This window comes from Zootoca vivipara, chromosome 15, assembly GCF_963506605.1.
Source record: "Zootoca vivipara chromosome 15, rZooViv1.1, whole genome shotgun sequence".
Taxonomy (NCBI): Eukaryota; Metazoa; Chordata; class Lepidosauria; order Squamata; family Lacertidae; genus Zootoca; species Zootoca vivipara.
The window spans coordinates 18,050,301-18,075,354 of record NC_083290.1 but is presented as its reverse complement, the minus strand read 5'-3'; the positions used below and the strand labels follow the sequence as shown (position 1 = coordinate 18,075,354).

The window sequence follows — 25,054 nt, the reverse complement described above, 5'->3', positions numbered from 1 at the left end:
CTTTAAATTGCTCAGCTAAGCTGTCCGAATTATCATAAGTTCACTTGACAATTATAGAGCCCCTTTTTTAAAAAAAATCAAACAACTTTTCGAATAATTGATCAAGTGCTTAACAGTGGGAGGAGTCAGTTCTGAGTGCATTTTCAGCTTCTAGATATGGAACTGAAGTTCCGGTCACTGCGGCTTCTAAGTCAGCTATCCAAGGGAAGAAGTGCATGGCAAGAGTTGCCCTGTCCTTCTGGCCTGCAAATTGTCACCAGGATCTGCTCTTAGATCCCTCCAGTGTGAAGAATGCTTTCTCTTTATCAACAGAAAACCTCCACTGGCACCGGTGAGGAGCTTCTCCTCCTCCTAACTGCATCATAAGAACTGTAACTAAGATCTTATTAATTTTATTTACTTCACAAAATTTGTAAGCTGCTTGACTGTAAAAAAACGAACCAAAAACGAACCTGAAAGCTGTTTACAAAAAAAAGATAAAACAATAAAGCTATCACTAAGAAAAATTAACAATAATAATGTAAAGCCTTTGAAAAATTAAAATAACAATAGTCCAAAAAAAAGTTTTTAAAAAAACAGATTACAACTTTCATCAACTTTCTAAGCATCTGGGTAGACTTGTCTAAACAAAGATGTTTTCAGCGAGTGCCAAAATGAGTAGTACAGCCTGTGATTGAGTTTGCTTTTTCTTCCTTTTCCCCTGCGTGTCTTTTTGGATTGCAAGTCATTTGCAAGCAGCTTGGAAAGCCTTTTCGGCTAAAGGGTGAAATGGAAATGCCTTCTATGTTCCCTGTTCTTCAAATTCCATGATTCTCGTTAATCTAAAACTTTCTCCCTCTGGTTCCTCTGCGATGAGTAGTATCGGAGCCCTCTCTTATTAGCCACCTCTCAACGCTGCAGTATAATTCAGACATAATCACAGTAATTAATAAATTTGACTGAATTCAAAGCTCCCATGCCCGAAGGCCCTGGGAAGTTTTAGTAAAAACTAATCAGGGGGATAATTAACACTTTATGATGATGACACTTCTCTGCACTGCTGTTTACAACTTCAAGATAAATGCCCTGACAGTAACTAATTAGCTCCAAAAATATGTGACGACCTGCAAGCTTTGGAAATGCAAAAGGGTTTAATAAAGGCAGCCCTGGAGACCTGCCCATATAATCCTTTATGCAAAAGCAATTTATAACCCCGGTTTAACAAGTCCCCATCCAAACTCCACCCACAGCACGTAGGATTCGTGCATCAGTCCTGGTCAGGAGCTCATCCTGCACAGATCGGACCTGGGCAACCTCAGGTCCAAAGGCTCTGTGCAACCCTCCAAGACTGCATCCTTGTTGCAATGCTCAGCTGACTTAATGGGCCTCCATCATTTGACCAGCACCAGATTTGACAAGGAAACTGGATCCATCAACAGCAAAGGCAGGCAGGTTGGTATCTGGATTCAATTTTGAGATGTTAAATAGGAACCCAGGAAGCCTCGTTATCACACAATCACACCATCCTCCCATCTAGCTCAGTACTGTCTACTTAGACCGGCAGCAGCTCTCTAGGGTTTGGGGTAAGAGTCTAACACCCCTAGGCAGAGATGCCTGGGACTGAACCTGGGACCTTCTGCACAGAAGCAGGTGTTCTGTCGATGAGCTTCTCAGCAGCAACTCCACAAACTATCCAGGAAAAATGAGGCACCGGCTACGAGTTCAAATTCTACGCCCACTTAATGAATTTCCAAGTAAACATGTGTGAGATCAGACTCTCCAACCCACCTCTGCATTCCAAGAGGCGCATTATTAACGCTGTGTGTTTGTGTGAATGCACACCTAAATATAAATCAATCAGTCAGTCATTGGCTTCCTGCTCTATTAATTATCGCAACATCCATAAGCAAACATGAATTCCGGGCGGCTGACTCAGAGCTTACACAAAGGGCGCTTCAGGTTTCACAAGCCCACCCTTGTGGCCAGTGCCAAGAAAACGTTCGTTGCAAATGCCACTGCCTTTTTCCTGCTTCCAACATGTAAAAACCATTTGATGAGTGACACAGAAGGATGGAGAGTGAAATTATTTATTTGCAAACCAAGAACTGCTGTTCCGCTGAGATCTCCGACTTTCAGGAAATGCATTTGTCTTACAAGGAGATACACTTTCTCTGAGGAGTAAAATGCCACGCAGGAAGCAAGCATGGATGCGGGGAAGAAGACTGATTCAGTTCACAGCTGAGGGCAAACCTGCTCAATTCACACTTATACAAAAAAGTGGACTGAAACAACCATCCTTCGACATTCACACTTCTCTGAATTTTGCAATGCGGTTCTCCAGCAAAGCAGGGTGTGCAAAACTGCACAGACTGGGGCAAAGCATCACGATGCCTGTATTAGTGACAACAACAAACAAAATGCATTGCATTAGGGGGAAATGCTTTGCAAAAATGTGTATACAGTGGTACCTCTACTTATGCCTCTACCTCTGGTTACGTATCCGTCGGGATATGCACGCGGCAAACCCGGAAGTATTTTTCCTGGTTTCGCCGCATGCGCAGAAGCGCTGCACCGCACCGTGCACATGCGCAGAACAGGCACCTCCAGTTGCGAAAACCTCGGGATCTGACCAGAGCTCCGGAACAGATCCCGTCCGCAACTGGAGATACCACTGCATTAGACAACGATTGCATACAAAATTGTCAGGGATTGAACCTGGGACCTTCTGCATGCAAAGCAGATGTTCTATCACTGAGGTACCTTCCAGAAGTACTATAAAATAAAGAAAATGGGGCATGAGGGGAGAACTAAAAACAAACTGTTAAATATAGTGGCCATGTGTCCTACTTTACAAAGGACAGTTCTCTGCTTGAAGGACTGTCCCACTCCAGGTCTAGTTTAAAGACTTAAAAGAACATAAACAGGAACCCAGTTTAATATCCAATCCCTCCTCCCAGGGAACTCTGGACATTGTAACTCTGCAAGTTGGAATAAGGTCGTTTGACAACTCTCAGCACCTTTAACAAACTAGGGTTCCCAGGATTCTTTGGTGAAGCCATGGCCCAGTCCTGGGATAGCTCATTTGGTAGAGCATGAGACTTTTAATATCAGGGTCATGGGTTTGAGCCCCACATGGGGCAAAAGATTCCTGCATTGCAGAGAGTTGGACTACAAAAACCCTCACAGACCCTTCCAACTCTGTGATACTATTATACTGCTTTAGCTATATAGTGAAGATGGGAGCATTAAGAGAATTCATTGTAAATAACACTTTCTCTCAGTCATGTTCATTTCTCTTACGTTTGATTTAAAACATTTTTTCAGGAATCTAGAATTAGAAAGCATTCAAACACAAGCTTTCCAAGCATAGTAAGGAAACTCTGCTGAGATTTCCAGTTTTGTTGGGACATTAACCAGCTCATCCATGAGAGCCACACTTAAAAGCCTTCGAAAAGTCACCCATTCAATTAGTTCACTTAGGAAGCTCAGGAACCTAAAAATGCTACCCTGCCCACTGCAAGTTTGTCATCAAAATGTCAGCCCTTTTCCTACTTCCATTTAATTCAGATTCACCCTTTCCAGGGCAAACCCACTAAGAAAGAAAGAAGATCTTGTTGCCCATGGTCTGCTGGTAATATCTCAACAGCCCAATGCAAATTGATTCCCCGCCTCGAAGCACCCTTGAATGTCCCAAGCTGCGTTATTTTAATTCTTTGATCTCAGACCTGCCACAATAGGAAGAAGACCCTTCTCTTCCCTCCGCACCCAGCTCCGGGGGACAAAAATAAACCCGGTGGCCCGTTTTGCAGAACAGCTGCACAAACAATGCAATTTGGAAGGATGCATAATGACACATGATGGAATTTTGGCCGGCCAGCCAAACCTTTGTTTTTGTCAATTAGCTCAGTCAAATCTCTCACGGCTGGGTAATGAGGAGGGATTGGAACAGTACACACACCAACCCAATAAAAGAAAAGGCATTGCTAACTGCTGAGCTTGCCAAGGCAGCCGGGACAGGGACCCGGAGATGGCATCAAAGGGGCTCACACCCTGCTCCGAACTAAGCCACAAGTTGGAGAGACTGACCTCCTGCCAAACTGTTTGCCTCTCGCTTCGGCACTTATCTTAGCGTTCCTCTCACAGTGGAACTTAGAGTCAATAATTTTTGGCTTGATTAACCAGTTGACTTTTAGCTTGATTCATCCGTAGCTTAAGGCAGGGGTGCGGGAGCCTCAGGCTGGTATGACAATGCGGCCCTCTAAGCCCCTAAATCTGGCCCTCAGTACTCTCCCCAGACCATACCCCCTCACTGGTTTAGCTTCACACCCCAACCAGTTTTGCTGAGACAGGATATGTCCTTGAACTCTGATTGCGACTCTTGTTTCCTAGAATGGAAGGTCGGGAAGGGGGTGTGAGTGAGTTTAGAACCTAGCCTGCTGTACAAAGGTAAAATTTGCATGTGTTGCTACTCCCACTTTTGCCTCTTGACCCACCCGCCGCTGGCATATGGCCCTTGGAAGGTTGCCCAGGAGGGAATCGGCCCTTGAGAAGATTCCTTGCCCTGCCTAGCTTTTGAAGACATTCCCGTGATCTCTCGACCCGAGTCTCTTGTTTTAATTACTGCTTTAACAGGGCTGTTTTGCTACTATTTTAATTATGGATGTGTGTGTGTGTGTGCGTATAATAATCTTATTTATTGATTTTTCACAATAAAAACTTTACAATTTTTAACATAGACCGTAAATTACTGTAACACACTTAGAAGCCTGTTTTGGCTAATTGTGTGATATGTGTATGATGTATTTTGTGTTTTAACCTTAATAAAGTTTATTTAAATAAAAAATGAAAATAAAAGAAGAAGAAGCCTATTTTGGCATTAAGAGGACTATAAACAGAATAACAGAAATTTATAATAAATAAATAAGAATCATGGCCAGCATAGCTGCCAAGTTATCCCTTTTTTTAAGGGATTTTCCATTATGCTGAATAGGCTTCCTCGTGAGAAAAGGGAAAACTTGGCAGCTATGATGGCCAGAGAGTGTGTTCTGGGTAAATAGGGTGGGCGTTTGATGTTTGGATCTCTCCAGTCAAGCACCAGACTGGTTTCGGAATGGCCCAATGCATAGCTGACAATTTCTGGCCCTTCCACCTGCTAAAATAATACAAAGTCCTCAAGAGATCTAGGGCACGACATGACTCTGACTGGAGGAAGATTCAGAAATGCTAGCCAGCAAGCCCTAGAGAAGGTGTTATTCCAGGAAATACATTCCTCCTTCCCATATCAGGAGTCAATGTTCTGCTTTCATTTCAGGTTTGGCTGGACACTTCCCATGCACACCTCCCTATTTTATTTATTTATTGAGTTTGTATATCCAGAGAGAAGGGTGGAGCTCAGGCCCGATCAGGTCAGGGGTAGCGGAGCACAATGGTTCGAGCAATGCTTTAAATCTCTGTACTTATGCCGCTTGCCAGCTAAAATCTTGTTGGCAGGCGTTGGTGTTGGCCTTTAAAACTCTACGTCAATGGCAGGGGAATCCAGGTGAGGTGAGCATCCCAGGCGCTGGCAGTCAATACATGTAATGGGCCTTGCTCCAAGAGTAATCCTTTCCAGGAGATAAGTGGCCCTCGACCTGATGCTGGGCTTTTACTGTAATAACCCCAGTGCTCTCCTATGCTTTCTCACCTGAGGCCCACTTGGTCCTTATCTATTGCCACCTGTTTAGAAGTCTATTTTGGCCTTAGCGGAACTGCATTAATAATTGAATCCAATGGCACTTACTTTTGAGTAGGCATGGCTAGGACAGCTCCCCCAAGTGTCTCTATTTTCCAGGGACAGTCCCACAATTACAGAAGCCATCCCGGTTTCTGATTTGATCGCAGAATGTTCCTTAGGAGAAATGTTGGAGGGTATGGAGTTATGCGACCCCTCCAAGCCAAGGAGATAAATAACTATACAACCTTTAGAAGACATCAGAAGTCAGCCCTGTATAGGGAAGTTTTTTAAAAATGTTTAATGTTTTATTATGGTTTTATATATGTTGGAAGCCACCCAAAGTGGCTGGGGCAACCCAGTTATATGGGCAGGTAATAATAATACAGTGGTACCTCTACTTACGAATTTAATGCGTTCCGAACGCACATTCGTAAGTTGAAAAAAATTGTAAGTCGAATCCCATAGGAATGCATTGGGAGAAAAAAATCGTAAGTAGAAGCAACCCTATCTAAAAATTCGTAAGTAGAAAAAATCCTATCTAAACCGCATCCAAGATCGCGGACGGAGCTCCATTCATAAGTAGAAACATTCGTAAGTAGAGTTATTCGTAAGTAGAGGTACCACTGTAATAATGATGATGATGATGATGATGATAATGATGATGATAATGATAATAATAATGGAACAGGAAGTCCCTGTTTTCATTGGAGAAATGTTGGAGGGTATGCCATGATAACAGCCAACTGAATAACTGATATAGGCCTACAGCCTACAACGTGGCTCAGAGTCATTCCCAGAGAGCTCAGTGGGGTTTACTTGTAAGTAGGCATACACAAGATCACACTGTAATAAGACTTCTGCTGGCTGACAATCCTAATGACTATATATTATGAACTGCCAGGCAGGCAAGGGATCCTTGATCCAAAAGATACGATAGAAGTGGGGTAGGTAAATCATCACCAAGGTATTTGTTGCAATAGAGGAGAGGCAGTTCCACCCACTGTGGTGCAGTGCTTAGGGAGTCAGATCAGGACCTGGGAGAGAGAGACCAAGGTTCAAATCTTCCACTCAGCCATAAAACAGCTCAGTGGGTGGGTGGGGGGCATTCCCTGCCTCTCTCAGCCTAACCCACCTCTCAGGGTTGTCATGGGGATTAAATGAGGCGTGGGGAGACCCACGTAAGCCAACTTGAGCTTCTTGGAGGAAAAGATGGGCTAGCAATGCAAAAAAGTATATAAATAATTAGTAAATTTCTGAGCCAGAGAGATGGAAGAACTTGGCTCAAAGACACGCAGCTCCACCTGGCCAGCTAAGGCAAGCGAGAGCTTACATGGAAGCCTGGTGTTTTCACGGGGTCCAGATCCATTTTAAATGATTTGTGGGTCAGGGTGACTAAAGTTCCTTGCTTAGCAAGCTGCCCCCGTGTACAAAACAAAGGCGGCAGTGCTCCCTGCCACGTGGGCATCACAAGAGATTGGTCTGAGGATAGGCCAGCTGCCACCCTTTAAATAAATTTAAAAAGCATTTCTCTGAGGCCGTCCAGATTTCCCTGGACATTACCAGGATTTCAAAGGAGGAATTGACGTCTGAGGGGTGGGGGCAAGGCAGTCTTCCTAAAAAAAAGAAAGCTCAACGTTTGGGGTGTCCTGGTTTTTACTTTTTGAAATATGGCAACCGTAATTTCTCAGATGCAAGGCAATAACCAACAAGAAGCCCTTGTTATCCTGTAGGCTGCTAGTCCCCATTCATTGACTGCATGAACTCCTTGCTCATTCTTCGTTGCGGTGATGACTCTGCTCCATGCACCCCTTAACATCGCTTGAAGCAATGGAAGACCCAGCCACCCCTCGGTATCTTGTAGGCCTTCCCTGGGAACAGCATCAGTGAAGGCAACTGCATAATGTCATTATATATTACTTATTAAATGTGAATACTGTCCTTTAGCCACACATCTCAGGGCAGTTCACAGCATAAATATACAATATAGAAGGAATTCATCGAATTCATGTTTATAAATATCGTATTAGATGTCTGCTTAACGACAATAACAAGTCCCCCCCTTTTTTGTAATGCACCCATTTTTTTCTGATTTGTTTTCTACATGAGTACTATTTCTTGTTTCTTCTTCTTTTTTGTGTCTTATCTTACTCTGTGCACTTGTAATTTTGAACTTTTTTTAATTTTTCAATAAAGGATATAAGATTGAAAAAGAAACCATACAATATATGTAGAAGCGTTTGTGATATGCACTGCTTTGACAAAGTATAGGTGGTTTTCTTTCCCCTTTTTGGAAACACCTGCCCTCCCAGCTGTGTTTATCCTTTCCAGGGTGTGTCCTACCATTAGGCAGAGTGAGGCAACTGCCTCAGATGGCAGGTGCTGCGTTGGGCGACAGCAGCGAGGGGTTGAATGGCAGGGCTGTGGGATACCTGCCCTGCCCTATGGCTCTAACTCGCCTGCTGCCCTCAGGTGTGGCGGAGAATGCTGTCCGGCCGCCAGTGCTGAAGCAAGAGTCAACAGCTAACTAGACCAATTGGCTCCAGTGCATGAAACAAGGGGTGTGTGTCTGTGTGCGGAGGGGTGGGGTGGGGTGGGGTGACTTGCCTACCTCAAGCAACAATGTGATCTTGGGTTTTTAATGCTCATAAAAGCAGACTCCCTTAAAGTGCTGTGATAAGTGTGTGTGGAGAAGGGGACTGAGAAGCCCAGCAGCAAGCCTTGCCTCTGAAACCCAGGCATTGCATTCCTCTTTCTGCATGTAGACATGGGCTTTCCTGAGAGAATGCAATGGAAGTCAAGCATCCCTGTTGCAAGGAGCATCAATGTAGCATGCAAAGGAACATCAGTGCCTGCTGGACATGTTCCCATTTCAGCAAGCCTTCTCAATGGAGATCTTTGTCCTGGGTGCTTTATACTGTTTTTATAGTATAGTAGTAGTAGTAGTAGTAGTAGTATAATTTATTATTTATACCCCACCCATCTGGCTGGGTTTCCCCAGCCACTCTGGGCAGCTTCCAACCAAATATTTAAAACAATACAGCATCAAACATTAAAAACTTCCCTAAACAGGGCTGCCTTCAGATGTCTTCCAAAAGTCAGGTACCAGTAGTTGTTTATTTCCTTGACATCTGATGGGAGGGCATTCCACAGGGCAGGCCCCACTACCAAGAAGGCCCTCTGCCTAGTTCCCTGTAACCTCACTTCTCACAGTGAGGGAACCGCCAGAAGGCCCTCAGCACTGGACCTCAGGGTCTGGGCTGGACAATGGGGGTGGAGACGCTCCTTCAGGTATACAGGACCGAGGCCATTTAGGGCTTTAAAGGTCAGCACCAACACTTTGAATTGAGCTCGGAAACGTAGAATTGCCTTTACATATGCAATTGTGCTAACTTTTTATATATGCAACTGTTTTATATTTGTTTTTATTATATTGAAAACCACTTTGGAATGCCTCATCAAAAGTGATTCTTGGATGAAATAATAATATTAATATTGTAAAGGTGCATGACTTGCAACTGTGATTCCAGCTGTGTCTTCATGAATGTGTTGCTGAATAGAGCTCTCATGACCACAGGCAGGAGGAGGTTGGGTTTTTTTGGGGGGGGGATCTAGTATTTTTTCAAAGCCTTGTTCCCCACTCTGTGCTTTTGAAATGAGTGAACAGACTGGTGCTCCTTCCCGCCTCCCTCCACATATTGATTTACGTACTTTACGGGCGCTTGAACAAAAGGGTTTGCAGTTGCTTCGGCCCCTGTGCATAGCCTCTTCAGCTAAATCATTTAATCAGGAGCTAAACAGCTTGTGGAGACAACGGCGTGTCATTTCCAGGACTGCCCCGATGAGTTACCGAAATAGAAATGGTTTCTACACTGATTGATTACATCATCCTATGTGCACATGTCAAAAGCTTTCATTAATCATAAGCACAACCTTCTTTATTACAGGTTTTCAAACAGAGGATTTGGAGGCACTTATAACACAGAGGCCCTCTTCTTAATCCCCCACACACCTCCTTGTCTCTCCTATTGCTCCAAGGATGCAATAGGTACAGCAAAACGGGTTTTTCCTAATTCTTGGTCAATTTCACAAGTTCAAAAGTTTTACATGAAACCATCCATTGCTTAGTAAGTATTGGAGGGGGAAGGTGGGAATTTAGACACCAGAGGAACAGAAACATAATGACTTGTACATCTATTAATACTGCAATTTTGATATCTGACTGTTGAGGGCAGTCGGTGTTCTTTTTCCACATTCAGTAACAATATTGCTTGACTGTTGGCATGTGGTGGTAATTAGTATTTGGGAGCTGGCAAGCTGCGGTAATTGCTATTTGACGGTTTTGATACCTGACGTTAAGTATCAGTATTTAATGAAACGTTGGCATCTGGTTATGCCGGCACTCAGAAAGCACCTGAAATTCAGGCTTTTGGGCAGTAACAATTTCACGATGGAAAAATTTTATTATGCATGCAAAACAGGTGTTGTAGTACTGAGCGATGACCCTTCCCCGATACAAATTATGAACATTCTTACTGTGGACTTCACATGCCTCCTACATACAGCTCCTGCACTTCAGATGAAGACCCTATAAAGATGAATTCAAAACAAATGCTTGTCATACCAAGCTAAGAACGGGTCATTGTAGACACGCAATTGCTCTCCCTTGCTCTCACATGCTGATTCCTCCAGACCAGGCATAGCCAACTCCCAAGAGACTGTGATCTACTCCCAGTATTAAAAAACTGCACTGATCTATCCATTGTCATTGGAGGGAGGAGGAGTGTGCGTGGGGTGGGTGGATTGCGCAGAATTGTTGAGCTTTTCTTAGGAGGGAAGTGCCCGGAGTTGTTGAGCTTTTGGGGGGAGGATTACACAGTTTTTTCCACATAACTTTGTGTACACGATAAGGATCCCGTGATCTACCAGGATCAGCCGGGGATCTACCGGTAGATCATGATCTACTGGTTGGACATCCCTGCTCTAGACTGTATAACCACAGAGCCCATATCCAAACTCTGCCACATGATGCAAAAACTGGCTATTCTTCTCCATTTGCTACATGGGATCTTAGCAGTGTAAACGTTTTGTAATGATTTTAATGAAAATCCATAGACAACACAGCCACCCATGTACTGAGTTGTGGAACATTTCAAGAGAGTTTAGCTGGTTCGATAACCAAACACCCTTCCTCAAAGACCTCTTCCACAGTATTCTGAGCATAACTTGCAGTGCTGGCATGCCCAGGATGTAAACACAGTTCATTTCTATAGATATTGTACAGCCTCCCCTTTAATAATCTAAAACACCAATAAAACTTTGAAGGAGATTGTCAGCAAAAAAGGAAGCCTAAAATTGTTGCGCATCCACCTTGATTTGCTTGTACAAAGCTTTCATGGAGATTAGATTGTATCCGGTCTTTGCCGTGCATGTATTCTGATTTATTTGCAGGATATACAGCAAAATGCATCCATCCCTAGTTGCTTGCGGGATCTTCCCAGTAACCATCCCTTCGTTCCACTCTTTCCCTGTCACTTCCCAAACCACAAAAGTGCATTTCTTTTCTAAAGTGGATTTGTTGCTGAAGGTTGGCAGAGTGTTTTAATCCACTTTAACTACACAAACCTAAATTTCCTGAATGCCCTTGAATCTCTCCAACAAAATACTGAGGGGTCTGCAGGCACCCTTATTTGAAAGCTGTTTTTTTAAAAAACAAATCAGTACAAACTGGTCACATTAATCACAACAGACACACACACGAGAGAGAGAGAGAGAGAGAGAGAGAGAGAGAGAGAGAGAGAGAGAGAGAGAGAGAGAGAGAGAGAGGGAGGGAGAGAGGGAGGGAGGGAGAGGGAGAGGGAGAGAGAATCCTAACTTGGGTGATGTTAACTTCTAGACATGCATCCGATAATCCCATCCCAACCACATTATTTTAATAAGGTGTGCACCTTATTAAATTGGGATACACCTGCAAATTCTGTCCCAACTAGTTATATGTCCTTAATGATGTAACTAGAGGAAGATTAGGGGGAAGGTCTTTCAAGGACCCTACTCCTGAACCAGCAGCTTTCATGGCCCAAGTGGTACAGTACCACTCTTAACAAAAAGGAGTAAAGAGTACAGTACAGATTTTTTTAAAGGTCTACAAGCATGATCCCCACTAAACACTCCCAAGTCCCACTGATTGCCATAGACAAGATAAATCTCTCACTGAATAAGTTTGTTTGCTGGGAGATTAGACAATGTTGACTACTTATGGAACATTCATTCTGACATGTTTAGGTGATGTTGTGTCAAGCATGTATAAGCCCACACGTTCAAGCACATTTTCCTTATCACAAAATGTGTGATCTTTTGGGGAAGCGGGTTTGTTGCACAATCCACTATCCTTGAGTTTGCTGCCGTGGGATTCAATCCCACCCCAAAATAAAGACCATCACCAAAGAAGTGACAGGAAAGAAATGCTGGCAAACTTTCAAGAGGAGGTGTTGAAGAAAGAATAATCTACAAACCGATGGAGGTATGTGTCAAAGTGAACTTGAGAGTGGGAAAACGAGGAACAGAGAAAGTGAAATTAACAGATCTCAGCATCCCAGCATCACTCCTCACCTTTGCTAAAGTAGGAAGTCCAGGTGAGCTATGTGGGATTTCCAAGTAAACAAGCATAGGGCAGAATTTGGTTGAAACTTCATTTAGGATCTGAGGGTGGGGACATTATTTCTAATACTGCATGGGATGGGATCTTACAGCACCAAGTTATCAGCACCTTTTTAAATAGACTTTTAAATGACTCACTTGTATGGTTTTTCTTTCACTACAATTGTTCTAACGTTTTCTGAAAGGGAAGAACCTAGTCACACTCAACATCCGCTTGAGAGATTCCCTTACTCTGTATGAGCCCATTCAACAGCTTTGATCAGTGGAACTGGCAACAGTTACAGATACCTGTAAGAAATCTTTCTCTCTTTTTTAGTGCAACAACTTTGGAACTCCCTGCCTCTTGACATCAGGCAGGCATCTTACCTACACTCTTTTTTGGTGTCCAGTTTAAACATTTTTGTTTAGGCAAAGCCTATCCAGACATGTGTTTCAATCTGGTTTTTAGCTTATTGTTATTTTTCTGAACATTTTAAATGATTGTTTTAAAGTGTTGTTGTTTTTACTGAAAATTTTATTGCTTTGTTATTTTTTTTAAACCACCTTGACATTTAACTGAAATAAAATAAATCTGTGCTTGTTCCCCTGCCACAGTATAAATAAGGAAATGGTTGCATGGCTCCCACACAATGCTTAATCATCCTAAACCGCAGCTGTATACATTTTTATCCTTCTCTTGATTCCTTTGTGCTGAAAGCCCATAATCCTCATAACTGATGAGTCTTTTACCTTTGTGAAGATCGGTAAATAATAGGCAGGCATGTGCAAGATCAGATTAGCAACAAAACTGGAGAAGATTATAAGCCCTGATAAAAGGTGGAGGAGGAAGACGGGACAATTGCAAAACACCCATTCAGGCAACTTTGGGGAGTTATCTATTCAGGGTCACTGCACTGAGACTTGTGCATACTTATTAAGGTGCTAAATTTAGCACCAGAAAACCAGGAACAGGAGTGGAAAATAGGACAGGGTGTACAACAGAGAGCTGAGCTGCGGAAGCCGCTCCGTTGCATTTGTCAGAGGAGACGGCGAGAAAAACCAAGCAGTTCCGTCAGGTTTTAGAAACAGAATATCACTCCCAGTCCATGCCTAGATGCAAAGACTTTTGGCTTTAAGGATCATGGTGCCTTGGAGCACTGCTGTGGCCCTCCTGTTGCAAAGCAGAAATTTCTTCGTGTGCTCCTCTGCCTGGGGTCACAACCACGCTGCAGGTTCAGAGCACATTTAAAACTTCCCCTAAAGAATCCAAGAGATGGAGTTCACTAAGAGTGACAGGAATTCCCTATGTGGGGGAGGAAAACTATAGATGTTGTTGTTGTTGTTGTTGCTCTGCCTTTCCCCAGGTTGGGACTCAAGGCAGCTTACAAAAATTTAAACCAAGCAGATAAAATACAAAAAGATTAAGAAATGCAAAAGGTAATTTTTTAAAAATAATTTAATAGGATTAAAAACCACATGAAAAAGAAATCTATTCAGGAAATGAAAAAGCATTTCCCAAAGGCCTAATAATAATAATAATAATAATAAGTTATTATTTATACCCCGCCCATCTGGCTGGGTTCCCCCAGCCACTCTGGGCGGCTTCCAACAAAACATTAAAATACAGAAATCCATCAAACATTAAAAGCTTCCCTAAACAGGGCTGCCTTGAGATGCCTTCTAAAGGTCTGGTAATTGTTGTTCTCTTTGACCTCTGGTGGGAGGGCATTCCACAGGGTGGGTGCCACTACCGAGAAGGCCCTCTGCCTGGTTCCCTGTAACTTAGCTTCTCGTAGCGTGGGAACTGCCAGAAGGCCCTCGGCATGATGAGAGTCTTCACCTGCTGACAGAAGGAGGGAGCCAGCCTAGCTTCTCTAGGGAGGAAGTTCCAAAACCTGGGAGCAGCTACTGAGGAGGTCCAGAATTCTCTGAGGAAAGCCATGTCAATTTAAATGTGCAGTAAATGTATGGCATGGGTAGGACCTGCATCTTATTTTGTAGGTGAACAGCAACTTAGGGTGGAACGGCAAATGACGCAGGGCTGTCAAGGAAAATAGCAGCCTCATGTCTCCTTTGGCTTCTCTCCCCTTAATGCCTGGGGTATAATAATCCATATGGTGTGCAATCATCCCACTGGGAACTTCTTCCCGTATGTGGCAATCAGTTGGGTGAGGGAGAGGCAGCATGATGGCATCACATCATAAGCTGAGTCTCCCCCCTCATATATGGACATCCAATGAGGTTTCCAAACAGAGGTTGGGTGGCCATTGGTTGGGGATTCTTCAGCTGTGATTTCAGGGGGCTGGATTAGATTACCCTTTGGGTCCCTTCCTCTATGATCCTATGAATCCCCACACCTGAATTAATACCACAGCAAACATTGAAGTGGGTCAAAATATGCCTGAGAATGCTCAGGGGTGCTCAGTTTCATCTGTTCCAATGATGTCAATATATTACATCTGCTTGAATGTAAGGTAGCCTTTCAGATGTTTAACCTGTGGATGGGGATAAGATGGAGACAGTAGCCAGGTTCTTCAACAGACAGTGAGGATCCGTGAATGCTATACAGCAGTATTTCAATTGTTAGATGCATATTTTGCAGAGTGATCTTATTGCACAGAACCTTTCGGAATTTTGTCTGCATGACAAAAAGGGTTTGGGACTGAACTGATATTATTACATCTGCCAAAGCTGCAATCCAGGGAAAGAAAAATCTGATTTGTCCTTCTAGCTGTTCGTTATTGGGCACATGATAGAGCTCTGGGGGACCATGTGCCTCTGTAGTCGGCCACCCAATCCTGGCTGAATGCATGACTGACAGGATGAGACCTCGCTGGACTCAGGTGTAAATGAGCCTGATAAAAGGTATTAGCCACAACATTGTGTTTGCTTTATTTAACAGGATTAATACAGCTGTTATGCTTCAGATAATAATAAGCTCTAGGTGGAAGGGGATCTCATGCTCCTCCGCACTCTGATACAAGCACACTGTATCCATTCCTCCCTCCCTCCTTTCCCACAGTTCCGCGCAGACCCTCAGGAATGCCGTAACAGTATCCGTTCAATTAAAAGGGGAAAGCGGTCCGGCTAAATATTTCCCAGCAGAAACGGTTTCCACCCGGATTCTGAAGAGCGTCCCAGATCAAATTTAAAACCCAGCCAGATCTACCACGCTGGGACTTGGTTGACCTTGTCCACATGGAATCCCACATGGTGCTTGTGGGGTCATCCATATAGCAACTGGGTGGTTTTATAATGCACCATAAATCTGCTTCCTCTCTGCATTTGCCCCAGCGGTGACAAGCCTGGGTGAGGCTCAGAAAAATCAGCACTCGTGCTGTTATTGTACAACCGAAGAACCTTTTCTAGGTTTCTGCATTCTCCCACCTGATACACAGAACATTAACCATGTTGACTGCCCTTGGGCCTCTTGAAATTAGAGGCATAAAAAAGAGCCGTCTACCTGCAGGACTCAACCTGACCAACTTAGCAACTGTTTCTACGGGGCGTTCACTTGGAAGCAAGGCCAAGCTGAATATACGTAAGATTCCAGACTGATAGTCCATAAACCCAAAGGGGCATGACTTCTGCCAAATGCAACAATTCCATGGAGATGCACCTTATCATCCAGGTCTAGGAAAGCATAGACATTTGCAGCCAACAGCAAGGTGGACAGTGGTAAGTCTGATGTTCCTATTGCTTAGAATCTGCAGACAGTCACAGCTCTGAGGCAACTGGTCATTTACACCAACAATTTGCTTGCTTGCTTGCTTGCTTGTTCTGAGCTAGCACACAGGGCGGCCAAGTGGGGCCCTCTAGAGCAGAGATGAGGAACCTGTGGCCCCCCAGATGTGACTGGTGTGCAGTTTCCATCATCCCTGGTTACTGGCTATGCTGCTTCTGGAAGATGGAGTACGGCAACATCTGGAATAGCTATGGGTCTCCCATTGGGCAACTTCATTGTATTGCTTAATTATATTCACAAAACCAAAACAAATCATCTCATACTTCAGATATCCCTAATAACCATCCCATCAGTGTTCTTCTGATTTCAATACAAGACAAATGGCAACCAGTTATTTTGAAAGATCGTTGCCCGAGTTCTTCCTCTTCATAATTATAAGTTATGATTCGATACAATACCATAATGTCCCAGGCCTTCCTTAGCCAATAGTCAATAGACAGGGCCTTTGTGTTCCTCCAAGGTTTTGCAATCATGTTCTGATCACTTATTAAAATTTCTCTCTCTCTTAACCTGTTGCTTCACATGAACGCAAGCTAGTGAGCCTGGTGCCCTCCAGATGTTTGGGTCTAAAACGAATGAAAGCAGCATTATACCAAGCCAGACCTTTGATCCATCTAGCTCAACATTGTCTCTGCTGACAGGCAGTAGCTCTGCAGGATTCCTACCGGGAGATGCTGCTGGGACCTTCTGCATGCAGACCACTGAGTTATGGCCCTTCCCCTTCTCCAGATGCTAGAGTGCTACCAGCCATGACCACAAACGCCCACTTCACACCAGGTTGTGGCACATTTGGTACACATAAGGGCAAGACTTTGAGGACAAGTTCCCAAGGCCCCATTCCACAAAACGAGCTAGGGGATACCCCCCCCCCCAAAAAAAATGCAAGACTGGCTGGCTGACCACATCTTGAAGGATACACATTATCATCTAAAGAGCTACCACTACCACACCATTAAATAGAATTACTAAACGGCATAAGTGCTTATGGAAAGGATGTGTTGGAAACATTTGGACTCTTTGCACACATGGTGAGAGAATGATGTTTACTCTCTGATGGTGAAGTTACTCCACTGCCACTCCTACCACACGCCCTTGAAAGTCAGCCCCAATGGACACAATGGGTTTAACCTGCCTAAGGTTGCTCTCTTGGGAGACTATTTATGTTGCTGCTGCTGATCAAGGGCTGTGAAAAGAATTTCTGCAAAACACGCAGATTTCATCAGATAACAGATCCATTTCAAGAAGTTCAAAATCAAACTCTCCCTCTTTTATTACTGTTGTTCAATTAGAACCAGATACAGTACAATGACATTGCAATGTGCATTCCAATAAATACGAAAAACAAACAACAAACTCCCCACCTGTCTGCTAATAAAACTGAAGCACCATCAGTCAATTTGTTCATTGCTGCAGTTTCTAAGGCTTCGGTTCTATCGTGGCTGTAACTCTTGGAAATTTCCCCTGCCTAGGGAAAACAACTCTTTCCACTAATAAGAGATTCGAAAGCTGGCTTCAAAGAAAGGTTATTAGCATTATTAAGTGAATGGCAATGGGATCCATCATGAGATTGACCCCTGGGGTCTGACCAGTTACCTCTAGAGTTTGTTCCGAGTGCTTTTGAATCATATTACAACTTTGCCAAAGATACACAGAATCTGTGTTGACATTTTTCTCATATAATTTGATAAGAATGTGGTTTTCATCTCACTTAAAAAAAACACACAACAACTCTCAGATTATTAGATTCAGTGGGATTACTTCAACCCAGACCCCCAAATCCATTTCTTTTCTTTGATTTCTGACCCTTTTGGAAATGAAAGAAGCATCCTCCCATATTCTCCTATGCAGCCTAGGCTTGCTTTGACATGTTCTGCTGTTCCGTGGGTCTAGAAACTTGACTGCATTCGTGTAAATCAAGGTCAAGACACCGCAGTTCCAAGTTAATGTTGAAATGCCTTTATGTTCTTCATACCAATCTCCTGTGCGAGATCCGAGTTGGAATTGAGAGAATTGGCCATCCAGGATCCCAGGGCTTTTAAGATTTCTACTCTTTCATAAAGGGGTTTGTGTTAGATTCCTCTGCTTCTTAGGCTTAAGTCTGCAGACATCTTATCTCATTCCAGTCTCAGTGGGACCGCCAAGAGGATTGAAGAAGACGTCTCTGACCCTCCCAACCAAGTGGCTCCAAGATGAAAAGGAGGGATGGTCGCCATGCCGGCCAACACAAATACTCGGAGATTTGACTCCCGATGTGAGAAAGGTCTGCCATGCTGCACAGCTGCAAAGATGAAGTGATTAATTATGAAGATTATTATTCCAAGCATTTTAGAAGCAGCCTTTGCTGTAATATCTGGGCAAACTTTACACGGTTTCAATTAAGGGCGGTCACGCCTGGGCAGAGTTACATGATGCCGTCTTCCTTCATCTTGTAGCTTTCAGAGACGGGAGGATATCCGAGTAAGCAGTTTAAACGCCGGAGCTGGGGAAATTACACAGCTTTCTTTTTCTTCTTGTTGTTCTTAAATGGAAATCTTTTTTTAAAAAAAATTAAATAAGTCTTGCACTGCGCTAATTTTTACACTGCCATTTAGACTCTTCTCCTGCTTACGAAAAACACTGGGAGCAGTGAAACAGGCCAGGGTTTAAATCAGCAACTGAGCTCTAGTTACAAAAAGTCTTATTAACATCAACCATATCTATATATCAGCCTCATCTGCAGATCAGTTTAAGGATCTTTTATCTTCTCTTTCCATGAACAGTGGTGCGAATCAAGCATCCACTGTAAAGTTTAGTTGTGGGAAGTTTCTAATTTGACATACTGTGGTTTAGAAAAATTGATACTGCCTTTTTTTTGTGTGTGTGTGCCTAGAAATCTATCCTGAAAAGCTATATGGGTTCATTTCTATCCCATAAAATCCACCTTTTAGCAAAATCTTAAATTACCTTCTCCCCACTACAATAACGGTCTTCTCTTCCCCTGGTTTCCCCACCATTCTTGGCCATTAAATTGCAGCCCCCTTGCTGCAGAGACCTCTCTTTTGCTTATGCTGTGAAGTGCCAGTTAGCATACACATTAGTGGCACAGTACTAAATAATAACCCTGCTACGAATCATAGTAGAGTTTTGGTTTTGGTTTTAACCTGCCTGGCAAAAAAAACAAAAAAACAACAACCCAAATTCTTAACGTTTTAGCCAAAATTACGGTATATACTATGGCATACTATGGTATATACAAATTGCAGGAAACAACTGAGGCTACTGGAACAATTCCTAGACTACTGATTCACTGCTTTTCAAACACGCAAAGATTTAGAATTCAGGTAAATAAGGCGTGTAAATGTTCGTAACGGATGACTCTGTGAGCAGCCACTGACTCACCAAAGTTTACTACATGCTCAGAAAACTACAGAGGGTAGCCCCACATTGCTCCCCGAGGCAGGGTGATCATAAAAGAGTTTCATGGAAGTCAACACAACTAATTAAAAATATGAAAATGCATCTTTTCAAATTAAGTTCAACCCCAGGGGAAAGTGATGGCATTAAGCATGGATATAGTTTTCGTGGGTCTGGTTTCATACTGCTCCTGTGGAAAGTTTGTGGGAAGGAGAGTTTACACAGAGTTCAATCTAGTGGTGGAAATCATTCCCCTTCTTCTAATCGTCTCTGCAGAGATGATCTTTCACATGATACAGAAATGCTCATTTAAAGATGGTGCCTGAAGTCTAAGGATGCTTTCACAAGTTGATTTGGGATTTTTGCCTGGAAATGTAATTTCAGCAGCTTTTCTTTTTCTTTTTTCTTTTTAAAAAAGGAATTTCATTTTTGCAATGATTCCCTTTCTCTCTGGGCTTTTCTATAGAAAAAAAAAACTTGAGCCAAAACCGTAAAGATGAAATCTTGCCTTCAGGTCTTTAATAAGTACCTCTTTAATCCAAAATTCTTGGCTCTCTGCTTGTGTAAAAGGGAAAGTTCAGAGGAAATGGATATGAAAATTCAAATGACAAGATAATGTTGTACCCAGATAATCTCCAAGTTTGAGTTGCTCTGGAAAGTGGGGAGAAGGGGAGGTTCGGCCTCTGGGCACTTTTCTAACAATTTAATTAATGACACAATCTGCTTATAGTATACACTCTCTTTCTCGAGACTGAGATATAAAGATGTTCAAACATCTGGGCAAATGAAATTGGTTATTCCCAAATGGTGGGAATGTCATGGAAAGACATTCTAAAATCTAACCCTAAACTCATTTACTCAGAAGTCCATCCCACTGGGTGCAGCACGATTTAAGGCTGTATCCACATTACTGTCTTAAAGCACAGCTAGACCCTTCTTTTTCTCATTTCATACAGAAGCCGGTTGGAGGGGGGGCAGTGCATCAAAATGCAGTATTTCACAAGGAACAATGGGATAGATGCAGGATGCTGAATACACAGTGGTTTATACACAGCCTAAGTCTTCTCTGTTTCTATCCCTAGGACTGAAGTCTAGCTGGCTGTCAGCACCGAACAGATGGACACAGAGATGGATTTAAATGAAAGCCAGAATAAATACAATCTCATAGTGCCCCTGAAACAAAGCAAAATAAAGTTAATTCCACTGAACTAAATAACCCCCTTCTTTACTTTCACAGATATGTGTTGTTGAAGTGACCCATGGTTTCTAATGCAATTATTGTGCCGTTTCTCTGCATTTATACCACTAATAATAGTTAATAATAATAATACCTTTATTGTCAATGTACAACCTGTGTACCATGAAATTAACCGAGCCTCCCTCCCCACACTCAATCCTGTGTGCTTGTCGCACAACACACCAACCCTGAAAGTCAGTTGCACTATATTATTTTCCGTTCAGCAGCCTAACGTGGCACTACGAATGTGCTGTGCATGGCAGCTTAAAGGGTGCTTGTTTCTTATGTTATTGGGTTTCAATAAGAATTTCTTAATTATTTCAGTTGTAAAAAGAAAAGAAAAGAAAAGAAAAGAAAGCATAGTATGACTATCAAATCTGAAACGGTGATATAGCTGCCCCCTGACTTGCCTCCTTTTAACTATTATAAAAATGATTTGTTGGATATCAAAAATCATGTTGTTTTATCCCAAGCAAGGCAGGGGAAGTATGATCCTGGGAGAAAATACACCATCCTATTAAATTTCATCAAATGGAGCATTGCCACAGGTGAAGCTAAGCGCCCCATACCTATGGGAGAACCCAATAAGCAACGGCTTATCTCCCATCACACATTCATTGTGCAACTGTGCTTAACTTCAGAGGAAACCCTAGGCGAGTCACAGAGGAATGAGGAGGTTGTGTGATAGGTATGTTTTGCTCCAAGTAAAATCCCTTCCTTCCGCCCTTTATCAAAAAATGACACAGGTGACTCAACCAATGCACATTTTCGATTTATATTTTGTGCCGAAAAAGGGGTCTGAAAGATTTTTGATCAACTCTTCTCCAGTTCCTTATTTCATATAATTTACAAATCCTGAGTGACTGAAGCATTTTCATACTCATGCATCCCCAGCATGGATTTGGGTTCTGATGTCCATTGGCAACCCAGAACTATCAGCAAGTGCGATTCTACCATTCACTGCTTGCACAGATAATTGATGAGTTCCTATGGGGCAATTTTTAATCCAAGGAGTGCCCATTCTACTTACAAAGATATTGCAAGTGGAAGTCTCCAAGCCACAAGAACAGAACACGTACAGACACTTTGCAACTAACCTTCTCTACCGAAAGTCAATGCCCAGGGATCTCATCTTGAGCCTGTTTCCTAACAAGGAAATAGACCGAAGCAATAGTCTTGTAATTAGATTACACCATGGAGGACAATGGGACTCCTCACCTCGTACATGCTTTCCCATCCTTCCTCCAGAGCTCCAGTTGAACGTTACTTATTTTATCCTTGCAACAAACATGCAAGGTAGATTTAGCATGAGAGAAAGCAACTTGCCCAAGGTTACCAGACAACATCCCGATGAGATCCCTGATCTAACTCCAGTCATTGCACCGTAACGTATCTGCCAAGCAAGGAGAAGCAAGTGGAAAGAAATGCTTGAACTTCCATTAGAAGGCGAAGAGTATATGTAGTAAGTGCCTTTCTGGGCCAATACAACCCAGCAAGAGTCCTTTTCTCCAAATCACACACAAATAAAGAGTTTGGCAAGGAGAGAGACCCTGTTTCTACCAAAGAGTGTTTAAAAACCAGAAAAGAAACAGTTTAGTGGAGGGCATTGGATTCTTCTGATAAACTCATCAGCTCCTCCTAGTTCAGAGTTTATCTACACTCCTATTCAGCTCAAGCAGAAAGCTCCCTCTGACACACACATACACAAGCATCCAGACCACCATCGTTTTATTCTCGATTAATCCAGAATCACGGCCAGCATTCCATTTCCACACTCACAATAATCAGCATGGCTTAAAATCAACCTCATGTCACCTTTCAGCTTTAAATGAAGAAATGGGGGGGGGGATCCACATCTCTCCCACTTTTTAACCCCCCATCTTTGCAATTTCAAAAAAATAAAAACCCCAAACAACTAACTAATGCATTTTAACCAATCCTGACGATTACAAAGGACCTTAGTGCAAAAGTAGAACACCTATTCCGGATGCAGAAGGTACTAGACTCAACCACTGGCATTTCCAGGAAGGACTTGGGGGGGGGTTAAAACTCCTGCCTGAAAAACCGGAGAGCCACTGCCTGACAGTGTAGACAATATTGAGCTAGATGGAGCAATGATCTGGAGCAGATTCTCGCTCTCTTTTTCATGCTTGCAAAGTCCACCTGCCCACCAAATTAATACCATCGTTTCTGACATTGCTAGACCAAGAGAATAGCTGTGTGCTAAGGGGAGGCAGAACAGGAGATTTAGACCCTTACTGTGGGTGGTGACGGTGGCACTACACACTGTCACGAAACCCTTCTTTTTTCAAGGAATGAGCAGGAAGTGTCAACAGAGCAGCTCTCTGAGGACAGAAGCTCAAACTGGAACTGAGTGTTTGCCCACTCAGAAATTGCCTTCTCCCAAATAATTGGATTGTCCTGTGGCCCTTGTCCAGAAAGAATTCTATGGGACTGCATGGCTCAATTGGTTAGAGAGTAGCACTGATAATGCCAAGGTTGCAGGTTCGATCCCCATATGGGACAGCTGCACATTGCTGCATTGCAGGGGGTTGGACTAGATGATCCTCTATGATTCTGTGATTCTATGAAACTCTGAAGAGGAGATGGTGATGAGACCTCGATCCTCATCTTCCACCATGAACCGCTGGGAAATCCCACTGCCCACCACACACCTGGGTCACTAATAGGTTGTTGGGTTGGGGAAGTGATTGGCACTTTTTCATAGAGGACCAGATTCAGCCCAGGGTCTCCAGTTGCCAGTCCCTAACTGGAGGAATTAGCCTAACTCCAATCTGACCGATTTCACTGATTTTTCAAGAGTGGGGGTTGTTCATGCTTGGAAAAGCATAGCTGCCAAGTTTTTCCTTTTCTCACGAGGAAGCCTATTCAGCATAAGGGAATTTCCCTGAAAAAAAGGGAGAACTTGACAGCTATGGAAAAGTTGTGGACATAACACGTTGTTTCTTCCTTCCAGGACATATCAAAGCAGGTTTCACTGACTTTGAACATGAATTTATTTTCTTGTATTCCAAGTGTTATTTATTCCACCTTTCCGAGGGGTTTGCGTTGCTCAAAGTAGCTTCCAATTATTTATTTTCTGGTACACAGTGCTGTCCTCACCAGCACAATCCTAACTATTGAATGCAGCGAGGCTTACTCCCAGATGAGGAGGGGGTAGGTCAACTTTAATTCTTAGTTATTGTTATTTATTAATTTTATATACCACTCGTTCATCCAGAGATCACGGGGCAGTTTACAGCATATAGTTAGATCTATCACTTTATGTCTTGATAAGTTTGTTTTTCCTTTTAAATACTTCTTTTTAAAAAAGAAAAAGAAAAAATGTAATTTACAGTATATGTAAAAATACATGTAAATATAATTTATAATATGCTAATTATATGTTGTGGAAATGGTGTAAACCCCGATAGCAACAGGAGTGATAAATGTGAGGCTCCCCAGAGAAGGCTTCCCCTTCCTCCTCAAACTTTCCTACCACTTTGCAAAGAGCAAAGGGTCTCTTTGGCAGGTGGGGAGGGCGAATCCCGGCAGCGGTTCTTACCGGAGCAGGAGTGGAGGGGTTTGGGCCGGACGATGAGCGACGCCGGGCAGACGGAGTAGAGCGAGAGCTTCTCGAAGTAATCACACGTCTCCTTGGACAGGATCTCGTCGATCATGAAAGTCTTGTAGCGCCGCCTGGCTGCTTTCAGCGGCCCCGGGGGAGCTAGCCGGGCTTCGGCTTGGCAGTGCATGGCTGGAGCGCCGAGCGAGGAGTCCCCGAGGAAAGCGCGGCGAGGAGGGCGGAGGAAAGCGAACCGCGCTGGGGAAGGGGAGCGAAGTTTGGCCGGAACTGGGGGATAGGCGGAGGCTGGCAGCTCTAGCCAAAAAGAGAGAGAGGAGGCCTGGCCAGGAGATCCCGGGATCCGCCTTCCAGCTGCGCCTGGCTCTGTGGCTCCCTCTCGCCCGCACCCAGCCTGCCTCCCTGCTAGTCTCTGTCTCTCTAGCTCTGCCTTCCCCACCTCCAGCCTCTATATAAGCCGCCGCGCCTTCGGAGGACAAGCCGGCTGTCAATCAAATGCGCACCCCCACCCCCTTCGCAGTGCCCCATTGTTCGGGTCTGGGACGCCCAGGCAGGCAGCGCTTGCTATTTTAAGGACTGCTTCCCTCCCTTCTCCAGCTGGAAGGGCGCCAAGGCCTTGGGTTAGCTTAGGCTGGCTGGCCGACTGGCTGGGTGGAGGCGAGGGCGGGGGGGGGACGGACGGACGTGAATGCCTTCCTCCTCCTCTCAAGTCTGAACATCTCCAACCCTTTCAGGCTCTCTCGGGGAAGGAAGAAGCGCTCCTTCTGCGAA

At 43.7% G+C, this 25,054-nt stretch overlaps 1 protein-coding gene across 1 annotated transcript in view; it reads right to left on the bottom strand.

The window, feature by feature from the left end:
• Positions 1-24,727, bottom strand: part of BARX2 (BARX homeobox 2) — a 47,018-nt gene extending 22,291 nt beyond the window's left edge. The window contains exon 1 of the mRNA XM_035139606.2: positions 24,266-24,727. Within this exon, the coding sequence (XP_034995497.1) occupies positions 24,266-24,455 (190 nt within the window). The 5' untranslated portion in view covers positions 24,456-24,727. The remainder of the gene's footprint in view (positions 1-24,265) is intronic.
• Between the last annotated feature and the right edge of the window lie 327 nt (positions 24,728-25,054).